At 43.9% G+C, this 17,236-nt stretch overlaps 1 protein-coding gene across 3 annotated transcripts in view; it reads left to right on the top strand.

Annotated features, from left to right (window-relative positions):
• crb1 (crumbs cell polarity complex component 1) overlaps positions 1-17,236 on the top strand; it is a 258,755-nt gene that overhangs the window by 94,818 nt on the left and 146,701 nt on the right. For all 3 annotated transcript variants that reach the window (XM_072511473.1, XM_072511472.1, XM_072511474.1), the window contains exons 3-5: positions 6,140-6,335; positions 10,535-10,674; positions 14,310-14,492. In XM_072511473.1, coding sequence (XP_072367574.1) covers positions 6,140-6,335; positions 10,535-10,674; positions 14,310-14,492 — 519 coding nt within the window. The remainder of the gene's footprint in view (positions 1-6,139; positions 6,336-10,534; positions 10,675-14,309; positions 14,493-17,236) is intronic.

Raw genomic sequence — 17,236 nt, 5'->3', positions numbered from 1 at the left:
GAGGGGAGCTGATCTCCATAAGGGGAAACAAGAGGGTAAAGAAAGGGAGAGCTTGTTGAGGGAGATTTTGAGGGTTGATAGGCAATATGCGGAGGCTCCAGATGAAGGGCTATACAGGGAAAGGTGGAGATTGCACACGGACTTTGACTTGTTAACCACGGGTAAGGCGGAGGCACAATGGAGGAAGGCACAGGGAGTGCAGCATGAATACGGAGAGAAGGCGTGCCGGCTGCTGGCCCAACAACTTAGGAAGAGGGGGGCGGCGAGAGAGATCGGAGGGGTTAGAGACGAGGAGGGAAAGATGGAACGGGGAGCGGAGAGGGTGAACGGGGTGTTTAAGGTATTTTACGAGAGGCTATATAAGGCTCAACCCCCGGAAGGGAAAGAGGGAATGATGCGTTTCCTAGACCAGCTGGAGTTACCGAAGGTTGAGGAACAAGAGATGACAGGACTGGGAGCGCAGATTGAGGTGGAGGAGGTGGTAAAAGGAATTGGGAACATTCAGGCAGGGAAGGCCCCGGGACCGGATAGGTTCCCGGTGGAGTTTTATAGGAAATACATGGACCTGCTGGCCCCACTTCTGACGAGAACCTTTAATGAGGCTAGGGAAAGGGGGACACTACCCCCGACGATGTTGGAAGCGACGATATCGCTGATCCTGAAAAGAGACAAAGACCCGCTGCAGTGCGGGTCATACAGGCCTATTTCCCTCTTGAACGTAGATGCCAAGCTTTTGGCCAAGGTGATGGCGACGAGGATGGAGGACTGTGTCCCTGGGGTGGTGCATGATGATCAAACGGGGTTTGTTAAAGGGAGGCAATTGAATGCTAATATACGGAGGCTGCTGGGGGTGATGATGATGCCCCCACCGGAGCGGGAGGCGGAGGTAGTGGTGGCGATGGATGCAGAGAAAGCATTTGATAGAGTGGAGTGGGACTACCTGTGGGAAGTACTGAGGAGATTTGGATTTGGAGAGGGGTTCATTAGATGGGTTCAGCTCCTGTACAGGGCCCCGGTGGCAAGTGTGATTACAAATAGGCAACGATCTGACCACTTCCGACTATACAGGGGTACAAGACAGGGATGTCCCCTGTCCCCGTTACTGTTTGCGTTGGCAATTGAGCCACTGGCTAAGTGACTATTATTGGGCCGCCAACGTGTCAATGATATGTAAGTGGATGAGGGAAGGGGAAGGAGCAGCGTGGAAAAGACTGGAGATGGCGTCCTGTAGGGGAACTAGCCTAAAAGCACTGGCGACGGCGCCGTTGCCGTTCTCCCCGAAAAAATACACCACAAACCCAGTGGTGGTGGCAACTCTGAAAATCTGGGGGCAGTGGAGACGACATAAGGGAGTGACGGGTGCCTCAGTGTGGTCCCCAATAAGGAACAACCATAGGTTTGTCCCGGGAAGGATAGATGGGGGATTTAAATCTTGGCAGCGAGCAGGAATTGTGGAATTGAAGGACTTGTTCTTAGACGGGACATTCGCGAGTCTGGGAGCACTGACAGAAAAATATGGGTTGCCACCTGGGAATGCATTTCGCTATATGCAAGTGAGGGCATTTGTGAGGCAACAGGTGAGGGAATTTCCGCAGCTCCCGGCGCAAGAGATCCAGGACAGAGTGATTTTGGGGGCATGGGTGGGTGATGGTAGGGTGTCAGATATATATAGGGAAATGAGGGATGAGGGGGAGACGATGGTAGAGGAGCTGAAGGGAAAATGGGAGGAGGAGCTGGGGGAAGAGATTGAGGAGGGGCTGTGGGCAGATGCCCTAAGTAGGGTAAACTCTTCGTCCTCGTGTGCCAGGCTCAGCCTGATACAATTCAAGGTTCTACACAGGGCGCATATGACGGGAGCAAGGCTGAGTAGATTTTTTGGAGTGGAGGATAGGTGCGGGAGATGCGCGGGAAGCCCGGCGAACCACACCCACATGTTTTGGTCATGTCCGGTACTGCATGGGTTCTGGGTGGGTGTGGCAAAAGTGATTTCAAAGGTGGTGGGGGTCCGGGTCGAACCAGGCTGGGGGTTGGCTATATTTGCGGTTGCAGATGAGCCAGGAGTGCAGGAGGCGAGAGAGGCCGATGTTTTGGCCTTTGCGTCCCTAGTAGCCCGGCGAAGGATTCTACTTATGTGGAAAGAAGCTAAACCCCCGGGCGTGGAGGCCTGGATAAACGACATGGCAGGGTTTATAAAATTGGAGCGGATAAAGTAAGAGGTTCGGCTCAAGGATTCAGGCGGTGGCAACCGTTCCGCGACTATCTCGCAGAGCGATAAAGGAAAATAGGAAAGGTAGCAGCAGCAACCCAGGGGGGAGGGGGGAGGGGGAGGGCTCATTTGGGTCCCCAGGGGTTTTATGTGTGTGTTTATATATTAGTTATTTATATTTGATTTTACAAAGTTACTATTTTAGTTACTATTTCTGTTGTTTCTTATTTTGTTGTTGGCAGTTGCCGTTAGTTAGCATATTATTTATTTAAAAAACGATCAATGTATATATTATTACAATGTTGTAAAATGGGAAATTTTTGTTTGATCGAAAAACTTTAATAAAATATATTTTTTCAAAAAAAGTTTTGCATTTACGCCTCCTGGTATAATAGCATCATTATTTTCAATTTATCACGATTGGATTTGCAATACTAACTGTTAGTAAACTTACCGTTGGAATCCTGAGATCAATTGTTATTTTCAATATACAATGGCTATATTTGTTAATTGTGAAATACTGCTGTCCCTCTATTGGCATGCTTTATACCTCCACTGTGGTTATATATAAGTATGCATAAGATACAAATTAAACTTGTGAAACACTGAAAAGGTTATTTTATTTTACAAAGCAGAAAAATAATATAAAATCTATTGAGATTATAAATAATGCGTACGTGCATTGATCAACATTTGTCTGACTGGGGTCAGATATGGTGGCATGGAGCGGTTGTGGGGGTGGGGAATGCTTGGTGGTGGGAGCTGCAGCATTCTGCATGGAACTAAATCCCGGGACTTTTGTAAAGGTAAGTCCCGGGGGCAGGATGTAGGAGATACCCAAGGGTCAGGATGGACAATCGCAGCGTTGGGAGGTAGGGGGCTGGGGGCAGACCTGGAATTCCAATGTCCAGGTGGGGTATGGGGGAAGAGGGTGTCCCAACCCTTGATGGGGCCTTCAGATTGAGGCGTCACCCTCTTCCCTTCCCGCCCAAGATGGGGAAAATATTTTTTTGGCACTTTCCCACCCCACCCTCTCCCGCCAGCCTAAACATTGAGGCTGTGCAGGATAAGATTCTTAAGTGGACATTTAGTAGCCACATAAGTGCCTTAATAGGTGAGTGGGTGGGTTTCCTGCCTGCCCAAGCGTGAAATTGCATCTGGGTTTGGGCGGGTAGGTGGCAGGTGCCTGAGGGAATCTCGTCCATCCAATTTTGCCCCCCCATCTTCCGCCTAGGGGGAAGCATAAAATTCTGCCCCTGGTGTTTATTGGACATGGTTATTTTCAGGAAGTCGTGACTGGCCTTTTCCCCTTATATTGTAATAATTTTAAACAAGCACAAAAATAAATTGCAGCTATTACCATGGTTGCACCTAACCCTTCAGTGGATCTTAATGGATTGAAACATGAAAATGCAGAATCTCTTAATTTAGACTTTTTTAATGTAAATTATTTGCTAAACCAATTTTTAAGCATGTTATGGTCAGTAAAGGTATGTCATATACCTAACTTCAAATATGGACTCTATTCATACAGAGGTTTCTGAACCTGTCTTTTGTTAAAAATGGGCAGTGATGACCTGTGAAAGTGACCACCGTGTGTCAGATGACATTTGCAACTTCAATAGACTATTTCAAGCTTCCGGAAATGTCCTAATTAAATGGCCCTGGGAGGGGGACCTCTCCCGACGCCCCCCCCCCCCCCCCCCCCGACCTCTCCCCGCCCACCTGACCCCCACCTCCACACACACACACACACACACACACACTTTACTGGACCTGCCCGGGCAGCACACCTCTGTGAAAATCACAGGGTGGGATTCTCCAATAATGGGGCCATGTCCCCACGCCAGCATAAAAACACTGGTGAATTATTCTGGACTTTCCTTAAGAACGTCCTGAGTGATTCTTCTACCTGCAGGGTGTGGGAGTGCTTCTCGCAGCTCTGGCTGCGGAAACGGGGCCCTGCACTTCCGGTCGGGAGTCCGCGCATGCGCATGGCGGTGGCCTGCAGCAGCCGCCCCATGGGATATGGCGGACTTGGACTGCGGAGCGTCACTAGAAATGTAGGCCCCCCTCCCCCCGAGATCGCGCGCGCCCGCGAGTCTGTGATGCCTGATCGCCCACCTGGCCGTCCATGAAGCCCTCCCCCTGTGATCGATCCCCCCCCCCCCAACCTCGCCCCCCCACCAGGGCGGCCGCGGACTGAGTGCCACCGGCCGTTCCCGACGGCCGATAGATGGTTAGAACCACGGCATCGGGAACTCGGCCAGTTTTCCTCAGAGAATCGCGGGGGGGGGGGCCTCTGTCAATGGTTTGCACGCAAGGGACTCTCGAGCGATTCTCCGGGGACTGATCGCAATTTCAGCACGGAGGCTCGGAGAATCCAGCCCACAGTGTCTTGGAAAGATCATGGGACCAATTTCAAATTATAACGTGCCAACACTCATACCTTGAAACCATCCAGAACTGCATTCCTGGTTTGCATGGGTCATTTCAGAAACAAAGACAGTAATGGCCTCAAGCCCCGAGGAGGAATGGTTGAAAGCAATAGCCCAGGATGTGGCAAATCAAAATACGGCCAATACTATATTTGGAAGGGAGCTATAAGCAGCTATATGGCAAGGCAGCCATGTTTTTGGGCTGTCCCTTTTCTTTCAAACTGACAGTCTGCAGAGAACACGAAAAACAGTAACTGCAGAAAGGCGCAGTGTCATCTTTACCTTTACGCACAGGAGGCTGTATAATCGCAAAAGTCTCCCAGCCTGATTCCTTTCTCTCAAAGGTCCACCCATACAGAACTTAAATTCTGGTAAGGCAGCTACGAGGAACCGACTTCATGACCTGTGAATGGCCAACTCTTCGAGGGAATGTTGCAATAATCCTAATTACAATCAAGAGTGCAAAAGATTCCTTTCTTTCCTGGACCCACAACAACAATTCTCCTACATCGAGCCAGATTTGTGACTATGAATTATTCTTTCATTTACCATTTGTAAAAGAGTACTGCTCTCACGAACTATCTTTGTCAAGTGTTAGTGTGAGAGTGAATGATGTTGTGATTAGACTTCTGGGGTGATTGTGTGAATAAATAACCGTCTTTATTTAAACCCACAAAGGGCAGCTGTAGTTTTTTTAAAAATGGCCACATGTTAAAGAGGGCATGGAAACACACACATCTACCTTTCCATAAAACACACAGATTATGGGCAGGAAGGGAAGGAAGGTGGGAAAACCACAAGAGAAGAGGAGGGGTGCTGAAGCCAAAGGGGGTGGGGCGACGGGGAAGCGGGGAGGGGGGGGGGGGGGGAGAAACTAACGCAGGCAAGAAAAATGTAATGTATATACACAACAACTGTTTATAAATATGAGAAATGCCAATAAAAAGATTTTTTTTAAAAAGGAGGGGAAGGGATTATACAGAGTTTTCAGGAATAGACTTATCTTAACATGACGATATTATTTTTCTGTGATGTATCAAGATTATCATCCCAGTATCCCTAACTCTGTCCTGTCAAGCATCAGTTTATTGGGGGTAATTTTAAGTTTGGGTAGGAGCATAAAATGGGTGATATTGGATCAGCATCTCGTTGTGCACCTCTCCTGATCTTAATGTCCATTGATTTCCTGGACTGTATTCTCAGTGAAAACAGCCAATAGTGCAGCTCTTCACATCTTTAACAGGCATACATGATTGATGGAAGAATGATTTCCTCCATCTTCCTGCAGTTTTCCTTCCCTTTTTAGACAGTTGGGAAAAACTCAGTAAAAGTGAATCCCAAGTGGGATTGAAACCATCTTGGATGATCTGTTGATCGTGTAGCTTCTAGATTGCTGGCAAGTATCAACCTCAGTTAAATTTAAAAAGGACATTTAAATTGTTGATTTTTAAAAATGTTGTAACAATGGATCAATTTATTGGATTATATGTTGTAGGAACTCATTGCGAACTGGAAATCAATGAATGCTTGTCACAGCCATGCCTGAATGGTGCAACCTGCCAGGACCACCTTGCCACTTACTCATGCAGATGTGCATCAGGGTTCAAAGGCACCAACTGCGAAATAAACCTTGATGAATGTGCTAGTCAACCGTGTCAAAATGGAGGGCAATGCATAGACAAAGCAAATGGGTAAGCTATATAATAAAGGCAACATTAGCTATACGTTGGCCTGGAATTTGCAGTCAGCAGCCAACAAAGGCAATAAATTTACACTTTCCCACAGACTTTCTATGGGCATTTGCGCTGGAATTTGCTGGGCATCAAAAAGAAAAATAGCAAGATGTCCTCTAAAGGGTATCTGGGCTGTGTGAACAGGGCAAGCAACTGTGTATCTTCTTAACCAGTTTGAACAATCCTAACTAAGGCACCCATCTAAAACAGCTAGTGTAGGGTATAACATTTAATTCAGTGCAAAATCACGTAGAGAAAGCAAAATAAAGAGAGCGGAAGAAAGAAGCGGGATTCACCTACCTGCCAGCCATGTTTTCTGACGTGACACGCCCCCGCCGGCATCAGGATTCCCGCAGCCGGCCAATGAGATTTCCCATTTTGGCCACCCCCATGCCATGAGGAAACCCATGGGTGTGGGTGCACTGCTGGTGAAGCGGGGAATCCCGCCAAAGGAGAATCCCGCTGGGAATTTATGGAGAGAGAGTGGTAAAGACAGAAATAAGTAAAAGGTTGCCAAGTTCAATACGCATCTATAACAGAAGTACCCAATTTCCCAGGATCCATGCGTTTCTATGCTGAGTCTTCGATCAGGATGCTGGGATAGACAAGCTTCTGGAAAAGCAGAGCAACATGAACAGCCACTTCCTGATTTCTGAGCTTAACAGCTCATGTGTTTTTAATAATGGCAAACACTGATATGAACATAGAGGCATATGATTGAGGAGCAGGAGAAGGCTGTTCGTCCCTCAAACCTGTTCCATCAGTCAATAAGATCTGATTGCGGCCTCAACTCCATATTCTGATCACTCAGATAATCTTTCATGTTCATCAAGAATCCCATCTACCTCTGCCTTAAAAATATTCATTGACGTTGTCTCCACCGCTCTCCTGGCAAGAGAGTTCCAAAGATCCACGATCCTCTGAGAGAGAAAAAACCCTTCTCATCTCCGTCTTAAATGGGAGACCACAAAATGAAAGTAAGCCATCAGGGAACATAAAAACTGACTGCAAAGTTCATATAGGTATGTAAAGAGAAAAAGATTGATAAAAACAAAAGTAGGCCCCTTACAGCCAGAAACGTGTAGGGGGCGGAGGGGGGGGGGGGGTAGAATTCATAACGGGGAAAAAAGAAATGGCTGAGCAACTAAATTCATACTTTGCTTCTGTCTTCACAGAGGAAGACATGAATAAAATGCAAAGGAAGACATGAATAATGTATGGGATGTTTGGAGAAACACAAGTTTCAGTGACGAGCTGAAAGAAATTAGTATCAGTAAAGAAATGGTTTCGGGAAAAATAATGGGATTGAATTGGATAAAGGTCCAGAGCCTGATAATCTTCATCCCAGACTACTTAAGGAAGTGGTCCTAGAAATAGTAGATCCATTGGTGGTCATCTTCAAAAAATCTTTGGACTCTGGAATGGTTCCGACAGATGGAGGGTAGTTAATATAACCCTGCTTTCAAAAAGGGAGGGAGAGAGAAAACAGGGAACTGTAGACCAATGAGCCTAACGTCGATAGTAGGGAAGTTGTTGGGATAATCTACCTGAATTCTTTGATGTAACTAGTAGAGTCGACCAGGGAGAACCGATGGATGTGGTTTATTTAGACTTTCAGAAGGCTTTTGACAAGGTCTCAAATAGCAAATTACTATGTAAAGTTAAAGAACATGGGATTGTGGGTAGTGTCTTGAGATGGATAGAAAGCTGGTTAGTAGACCGGATGCAAAAAGTTGAATTAAATGGGTCTTTTTCTGATTGACAGGCTGTGACTAGTCGGGTACTACAGGGATCTGTGCTAGGACCTCAACTGTTCACGTCATATATTAATGATTTGGATGATGGAACTAAATGTATTATCTCTAAATTTGCAAATGATACAAAGTTGAGTGGGAGGGTGAACTGTGAGGGGGATGCAGAGGTGCTTCAGCAGGATTTGGACAGGCTGAGTGAGTGAACATGCATGGCAGATGCAGTATAATGTGGATAAATGTGACATTCTCCGCTTTGGTAGCAACAATAGGAAGGCAGATTATTATTTGAATGGGTGTAAATTGACAGAGGTGGATACTCAGTGAGATCTTGATGTCCTCCTGTATCAGTCGCTGAAAGTAAGTATGCAGGGACAGCAGACAGTAAACAAGGCAAATGGTAGTAGGTTGGCCTTCATAGCGAGAGGATATGAGTATAGGAATAGGGATGTTTTATTCTAATTGTATAGGGCATTGGTAAGGCCACACCTGGAGTATTGTGTGCAGTTTTGGTGTCCTTATCTGAGGAAGGATGTTCTTGCTATGGAGGGAGTGCAGTGATGGTTTACCAGGCTGATTCCTGGGATGGCGGGACTATCATATGAGGAGAGACTAAATCGGTTAGGATTATATTCATTGGAGTTTAGAAGAGTGAGAAGGGATCACATAGCAATTTACAAAATTCTAACAGGATTAGACAGGGTAGATTCAGAAAGAACGTTCCCGATGGTGGGGGAGTCCAGAACTACGGGTCATAGGTTGAGGAAAAAGGCTCAATCTGTTAGGACTGAGGTGAGGAGAACTTTCTTCACCCAGAGATTGGTGAATCTGTGGAATTCACCACCACAGAGAGTGGTTGCGGCCAAAATGTTGTGTAATTTCAAAAAGGAATTAGGTATAGCTCTTGGGGGCTAAAGGGATCAAGGGATATGGGGGGGGGGCGGGGGAAGGCAGGGTCAGGATATTGAATTTGATGATCAGCCAGGATGATAATGAATGGCGGACCAGAGTCGAAGGGCAAAATGGCCTCCTCCTGCTTCTATTTTCTTTGTATGTTTCTAAGAAAGCAAAATTTTCAGAACTTCTGTGATCATCTTGTACTTCCAAAATGCAGAATTTAAGGGGATAAAATGCTCCAAGACCAAAAATGTGTATGTTTGGAATATATCCTTTTCTAAACTTAAGTTTAAACTACCTTATGAAGTTTGAAGTATTGTGAAGGGACTATAATGCTGACTTTGTAGTCACACAAAGATTGTATGAAAAACACCTTGGTTCTTTGAGGATTAAGTTGTGATACTTTAAAGACATACAGTTGCATGAACTCAAAAATGTCAAACATTTAAAGTGGCAAGTAGGATATATTTGGCAAACATTTTTTTACAAATTTAAAGTACCCAATTCATTTTTGTTTCCAATTAAGGAGCAATTTAGCATGGCCGATCCACCTATCCTGCACATCTTTGGGTTTTGGGGGCGAGACCCACACAGACACAGGGAGAATGTGCAAACTCCACACAGACAGTGACCCGGGGCCGGGATCGAACCCGGACCCTCGGTGCCATGAGGCAACGGTGCTAACCACTGTGCCACCGCGCCACACCGTATTTGGCAAACTGCTTTTTATATTAAAGACAAATGAAAGCCATTCATCAGAATGTTCACAATGCCAACTGCAAGTGACACAGCAATGTCTCTATTTGATTTATATTATTGCATCATGGGCGTGCGATCAGATTTAAGGAGGTTGGCAAGCACCTTCTCCATGCTGATAGCAACCCTTTGGGTTGCTGTACATTTGTCCCATTTCAAAAGGTGTCTGACTAATGCGATAAGCTTCTGAAAGAGAACAGAGCATGAATGGGATGACTGTCAGTCAGAGTCAGTTTGGCATGAGCAGAGGGAAAAGAATAATTAGGAAGTCAAATGATCATTTTACTTACCGTTTGGTACCAGGTTATCATCGATTACAAAACTTGTCTTTAAAAATTACCCATCTCATCTCAGATTAACTCTTGAGTGACTAGGAATACGGAATTACAGCAGTGCACTTTTTGACTTTCCTGCATGTCTTTATGTCTAAACGTTCATTCCTCAAGCTGTGCATTGCTTAATTTGGTAAATAAAGCATGTGTAATTCCACAAGTAATCCTGTGAGTAATGGAAAAGTGGTTGATTTCACTATTTGGTTATGGAATTCAAATGGGGTTTAAGTCAAAACTTGAGAAGAATGATTGGAGAATTAATGAGAAAAGATTGAAAATGTTTCAGTCTTGGTTGTGCATTTATTAAATCAAAGAAACATAGAAGTAAAAACAACATTAATAACACTTCTGGCCTGGTCGCTTTACGCCCTGTGTACCGATTCTTTGCAATATCCGAACAATTTTTATGTTCATATTGCAGATATAGCTGTGACTGTGCAAACATCAGATTCACAGGTCCACACTGTGACAACTATGTCCCAGCTTGTCTTTCACATCCCTGCCTCAATGGCGCCACCTGCCAGGAGAATATTGGAAATTACACTTGCCACTGTTGGCCTGGTATGTATTTTTGTATATGAAACTTCTAATGTTGTGATTAAACATTTCAGCACCAATATATTTATAATGGAAACACTTGTTACATGCATATTATAAATATGTATATCAAATAAGCTGATTTGTGGAAATTATAGTCTTATATTTTTGCATGCTATGTCACAGTCATCTATTCCGCGGAGGAAGAGAAAAAGAGAGAGGAAATGTGTGTAGGTGAGTGATGGGCATGGGTCTGCCAGGAATAAGGAGACGAGTAAGGCCTAAAATCAGATGGAAGGATTTGATGGCAAAAGACTTTAATTCATAGAATCATAGAATTTACAGTGCAGAAGGAGGCCATTCGGTCCATCGAGTCTGCACCGGCTCCTGGATAGAACACCCTACCCAAGCCCACACTTCCACCCTATCCCCTATCCCCGTAACCCCATCCAACACTAAGGGCAATTGCAGCATTATTGGAAGAGGAATGGGTTGCTGAAAGGAAGAGATGGAGAAGGGTGATCCACTAGCACTGTGGAGACTCCAAATAAATGGGAGAAGCCAAAAGCTGATGATATTTTTGCAATCTCTGAAAATTTATGTGACTTATGTCTTGGATTACCTTTATGCAGATTTACATATAGCGTAAATGTTTTATTTCCCTCATGCAGACCAGATTGTTCTAATCACACACACAACTCTCCACATGCAAACACATGGGAGCTCCATGTACCATTTGTCGATGTGCTGTCAGAGGGAATGGCAAGTCGAGTGTATCTGACCCACACAAAGTGACCACACCTATATTACGGCTCCCACATGTAATGATATGCATATTGACTAGGATGTAAAAAGTTAACAAGTTAATGATAATGCTTCTTACCACTAGAGGGAACCACAGAACAGACATATATATATCATGTGACTTTGGGGAGTCGGGGAGTCACGAATTAGGAGAGAGCTGGATAAGATAGTGAGGCATGAGCGAGAGAGTAGTTGTACTTGAGAAAGTCTGCTAGTTAGAGATAGCATAGTTTAATAGAGAAACCTTCTACTTTAGGGATATGATCGAATCTTAGTTAGTAGTGTAATTATTTTATAGTTTGGTTTGTTAAAAATCTTTGTGTTCTTTATTCAACACTATGCATCCGAGCCATCCAGGTAAAGCAAAATAGAGAACACAACATCACAGTGATTAGCTCAGCCACACAGACTGGGACAGTTTGATCCTTGGCCTATGTTGAACTGACTGCTGAGGGGGGGTCAGGGGGACACAATTACTTTCAGTGGCACATGGTTGGAATGAGGTAATTTAAGTGTGCCTTAGTGTGTGAATGGACATCAGTGTGACAACCAAGTTACTTGCAATTAGATAAAAGCAAAGTACTGCAAATTCTGAAAACCTGAAATAAAAACAGAAAATACTGCATAAACTCAGTAGGCCACGCTGCATCTGTGGAAAGTGAAACAGAGTTAAGGGTTTGAGCCCATATGATCATTCTACAGAATTGAAGAGGGATAGAAATGTAATCGACTATATAATTGGTGAGGGGCTGGGGCACAATGGAAGGTCAGGGAAAGGTCGGAGCTAGGGAAAGATTGTCAAAGATATAAGACAAAGGAATTTAATGGTGGCATTAAGGACTGAAGAAGTGCTAATGATGGCAAAAAGGTAAGATAGCAAAATGTGTTAATAGGAGAAGAAAGATCAGTGTTCAGTGAATGCAAAACTGAACAACAAGTGACAGATGGCCCTGTGGGGGAGGGGTGGGATTGTGTTGGGACAAACCAAGGGAACCCCAAAACAGAAAGGCGGTCAAGATGGAAGGAAAAGTTCATAGTATGTGCAGTCTTACTTCTTTTCAGCAACCTTTTACAATCTTCATTGTATCATTTTGCAATAAATTTCCACTACAATAATGTAGGCTTTGTAATTCATCATTTAAATTAACTCGGGGTCCTGCACAGTCCGACAACCCAAGCTGGCGAATAAAGTCCATAGTCACGGTAATAACAATCTCAAAACACTGAACACCTCGAAAAATTTCAATCAGGGAGAGCCAGAATGGATTCGTGAAGGGAAGTCATGCCTGACTAATCTTTTTGAAATTTTTGAAGAGGTGACTAAGGTAGTGGACAAGGGAATGTCTATGGATGTTATTTATATGGACTTGCAGAAGTGAGGAAAGATGTTGTGGCATTGGAGGGAGTTCAGAGGAGATTCACTAGGTTGATTCCAGAGATGAGGGCTTTGTCTTATGAAGAGAGATTGAGGTATATAACATGATAAAAGTTATGGATAAAGTAGACGTGGAATCGATGCTTCCGCTTATGGGGCATTCTGGAACGAGAGGTTATAATCTCAGGATAAGGGGTAGCACGTTTAAAACAGAGGAGGAAAAATTTCTCCCCAAAGGGTCATGAATCTGTGGCATTTGCTACCCCAGAGTGCGGTGAATGCAGGGGCAGTGAAGGAGGAGTTAGATTTTTAATTAATAATAGGTTGAAAGGCTAGGGAGAATGGGCAGGATGGTGGAGTTGAGGCCATGTTGAAATCAGCCACTATCGTATTGAACGGTGGCACAGGCTCGAGAGGCCTAATTGCCTACTCCTGCTCCTAGTTCCTATGTTTTTATGTTCTGAGAAAGAACTGTTCTGACTAATTTCACCTTCCAGCTCTTGTTCTGTGGGTAATAGCACCTCATTCACAAATCTGGTGTTCTTGATTAATAAGGGTATCCTTGATTAATAAGGGGTTATGGGAAAAGGCAGGAGAATAGGGATGAGGAACTTACATGAGCCATGATTGAATGGCGGAGCAGACTCGATGGGCTGAATGGCCTAATTACGTTCCTATATCTTATGGTCTTATGTGACCAGTGATGTACCACAGGGATCTGTGTTGGGACCTCAATTATTCACATTATTCATTCATGACTTGGATGATGGCATAAAAAGCCAAATATCCAAATTTGCTGATGATGCAAAATTAGCTGGCACTGTAGACATTGCAGAAAATGATTTAAAAGATGGAATGCTAGTCTTTATATCCAGAGGATTGGAGTATAAAGACACAAGGGTTCTCTGCAGCTATACAAAGCCCTGGTTAGACCCCATTTGTCCTATTGCGAGCAGTACTGGGTACCACACCTTTACACCTTAGGAAGGATAGTTAAGACCCATTTGCATTTATTTACAACTTCCCCTCCAGCGCGCATCATGGAGCACAGTCATGCCATAAGCTGGGGGTCGGCGCATCCCGTTGGCGCCAATCCCGAAAATGGAGACCCAAGAGAGGCAGGGCCAACCACAAGAAAGGGAGTTTGAAAGGAGGAAGCAAGGTTGTAGAAAGGAAATCAGGGCAATATGAATGTGAAAAAAAACAGGGCACTCCAAAAAAAGCAAAGTACAGGTCAGAAGACGTGATCAAAATATTAGAAGAGCAACCACAACATTTCTTTCTCCACTTCATCCTTTTGTTTCTGCAATTAACAGTCAAGCGTTTTAAAGAAGTTAGAATTCAGTTAAATTGCTTGGCCCCTCACCCGCTGTGTTGCGTTCAACTTTTACAAGCTGGGAACTATTCCCTGCCCCTGTGGTACCGATTGGTCCATCAGTGGGAATATTTATTATAGATATGAATTTTGTGATTTATGCAGGTTTCACGGGGACATACTGTGAAATCGATATCCACGAATGCTTCAGTAATCCTTGTCTACACGGAGGGGAGTGTGTTGAGCTCTCCTGGACGAATATGTTTGGAAACATATCAGAACTGCCTGCAGTGTTCAGCTATGAGCATGCTGCTGGCTACATTTGTAAATGTCAGTACGGATTTACAGGTAGGTTTGCATTACAAAATTGTACTTTTAACGTTATTTCCAGACAAAGAATCCTCTCCTGTTGATTTTACAATGTATAGGAATCATCAGGGTTTATTTATTCACATATTAATTGCACAATGGATTGCGACTCATCATTTTACAAAGCACTGCTGCCATAATCTGTCTTGGATGTATAAACAAATGGACATACATACAGTTCTTACAATTTTGCAATGACATTTAGAGCCAAAGGCAGGTGCAAAATATGACAACAATCCCTTCAATAGACAGTCAAGCAAACCTAAAGCCTGAAGCCACAGGGAGACTAACCATGTTGGCCTATCTTACATGCAAGCACAATAATTCATTTGCTTATCTGCCTGATGAAAACTAGCATTCAATTGTTATGTCAACAGTCAGATTAGATTTACAGTAAATATTTGCATTGAGTTTTTTACGCGAGAAAATGATCCGAAAGTAGAAACTGGATGAGTAACAAATACAATGGGAATCCTTATGCTTGCAGGAATTGTCTGGTGAAGATCACTTTTGGATCGTTAACTATCAGAAAATCTCGATATCCATGTGTATTGTGCTGTTTCAATAGATTGAAATCAGTGCAATACACGGAATAGATTCTATAAAAAGTAAAGCCTTTTTTAGAATGTGTCAATATTATGAGGAAACAGAATCTCATTATGTCACTGAAAACAGCCAAATGTATTTTTACCTGTGAAAAAGCTATTAAAAGCTCACTTTTTCTCCATTGATCTTCCAGAGATGCAGTTTGCAGCACATAATAATAATCTTTATTGCCACAAGTATGCTTACATTGCAATGAAGCTACTGTGAAAAGCCCCTAGTCGCCACATTCCGGTGCCTGTTCGGGTACACAGAACGAGAATTCAGAATGTCCAAATTACCTAACAGGTCGTCTTTCGGAACTAGTGGGAGGAAACCAGAGCACCCGGAGGAAACCCACGCAGACACGGGAGAACGTGCAGACTCCACACACAGTGACCCAGCCGGGAATCAAACCTGGGACCCTGCTGCTGTGAAGCCACAGTGCTAATCACTGTGCTACCGTGCTGCCCGCACATGATGTCGGAACAAGTTACTTACCCCCAAGTTGATTTTTAAAAACCCTCACCACAGGCAGAGGAGCAACAAACTGAGCCAAGACAAAAACCACTCAACGTATGCAGTAAAATTTATACGTCATTTACTCCTGGGATGACATGCTGACACACCTGAAGTGCTGATTCAAAAGTAATCATAGAATTCCTACAGTGCAGAAAGAAGCCTTTTGGCCCATCGAGTCTGCACTGACCCATTGAAAGACCACCCTACCTAGGCCCAATCCCCCATCCTGTAACCTCACCCTAAGGGGCAATTTAGCATGTCAGTCGACCTAACCTGCACATCTTTGGACTGTGGGAGGAAACGGGAGCACTTGGAGGATCCTGCGCAGATATGGGAAGAAAGTGCAAACTCCACACAGACAGTCACCCAAGGCTAGAATTGAACTCAAGCCCCAAACACTGTGAGGCAGCAGTGCTAACCGCTGTGCCACGGTGCTGGCCCACAAATCAATCTCAACAGACATCACTAAACTGATTGGCTTCAAACTCTGTTGATATAAGTAAATATCGGGGGCATTTGGATCAATTATGGGATTCAGTTGCAACAGTTTGCTGACATTGAACTTTCCTCAATGTTACCTGCAGGTGGATGTTTGGAAGAGACTGTGCATTTGCCCCTTCAGTTCACACTTATAGCAGATAATTACTTAAGAGTTACTATGGTATTTTTCACTGATCGAAAAGAACTAGATCTTCCAGTGAGCTCTTTGTGTGGTTTTCACCCTTTCCAGTGTCAGCTTGAATCTGACACCAAGCCAAGGCTTTCTCAGGACACACGGCAGTGATGTCATCAAGCTAGATAAGCAACAAATCACAATGAAGAATTCCCAAGGACAGCGAACCAGGAAGTTGAAATGCACTGATGATCCTTCACTTACGAATTTTATAGAGAGCAAAATAAGGGATTGGGACATACAAATTAGAAGCTGAAAGATCAGAAAAATAATTTTAGATGTTTATGATATATAAATAAACTATGGAATTATCAAAATAGAAAATGACAGCCCTCAAATATTATATTGTTTTCCTAATCCAGAGCAGTTGCTCATCTATAGGTATGATTAGTTAAAATCTCAGTTACATTTTGTTAACAATGCACAATGCTTTTTGGAAGTTTTTAGAAGTGATATTGTAACAATATAATGGCAGGTCCATGGCAGTTCAGTGGTTTCCAAAGACTGCAATTTGCAGGGAATTCAATAATGCACCTCATGGAGGTGCAGGAAATCACTGAAAGTTGCTTCTGAATGTCCATGTGACAGTGTCCCTGTGTGGACAGCAGAAGCTGCTGCCAATTTTCATGGGGTTGTTTCGCCATTATGACAACCACTAAAATCCAAGCCATTGCCTCTTGAGATGGTCCAGTAACCCAAAGCAACCCTTGAAGACTGGAATAGTTTGTGTGTGTGAAATAGTAATTGGGCATTATTATTGTTAATTATATTAAGGAGGTTCACATTCAGTTTAAAAGGTAATGGCAGGTTTTGCGAGCGTCACAAAGAATCCAGCACGAGTTTGTGGAGTCAAACAGGAAGTAACTTTATTTACAAGAATATTTACACACGGCCAATGGTTCACTGCTGGTACCACACTGGCCAAACACAAACACTGCTGGTACCA

This window comes from Scyliorhinus torazame, chromosome 7 (genome assembly GCF_047496885.1).
Source record: "Scyliorhinus torazame isolate Kashiwa2021f chromosome 7, sScyTor2.1, whole genome shotgun sequence".
Lineage (NCBI taxonomy): Eukaryota > Metazoa > Chordata > Chondrichthyes > Carcharhiniformes > Scyliorhinidae > Scyliorhinus > Scyliorhinus torazame.
The sequence above is the reverse complement of the archived record's forward strand: the minus strand, read 5'-3'. Positions and strand labels throughout refer to the sequence as shown.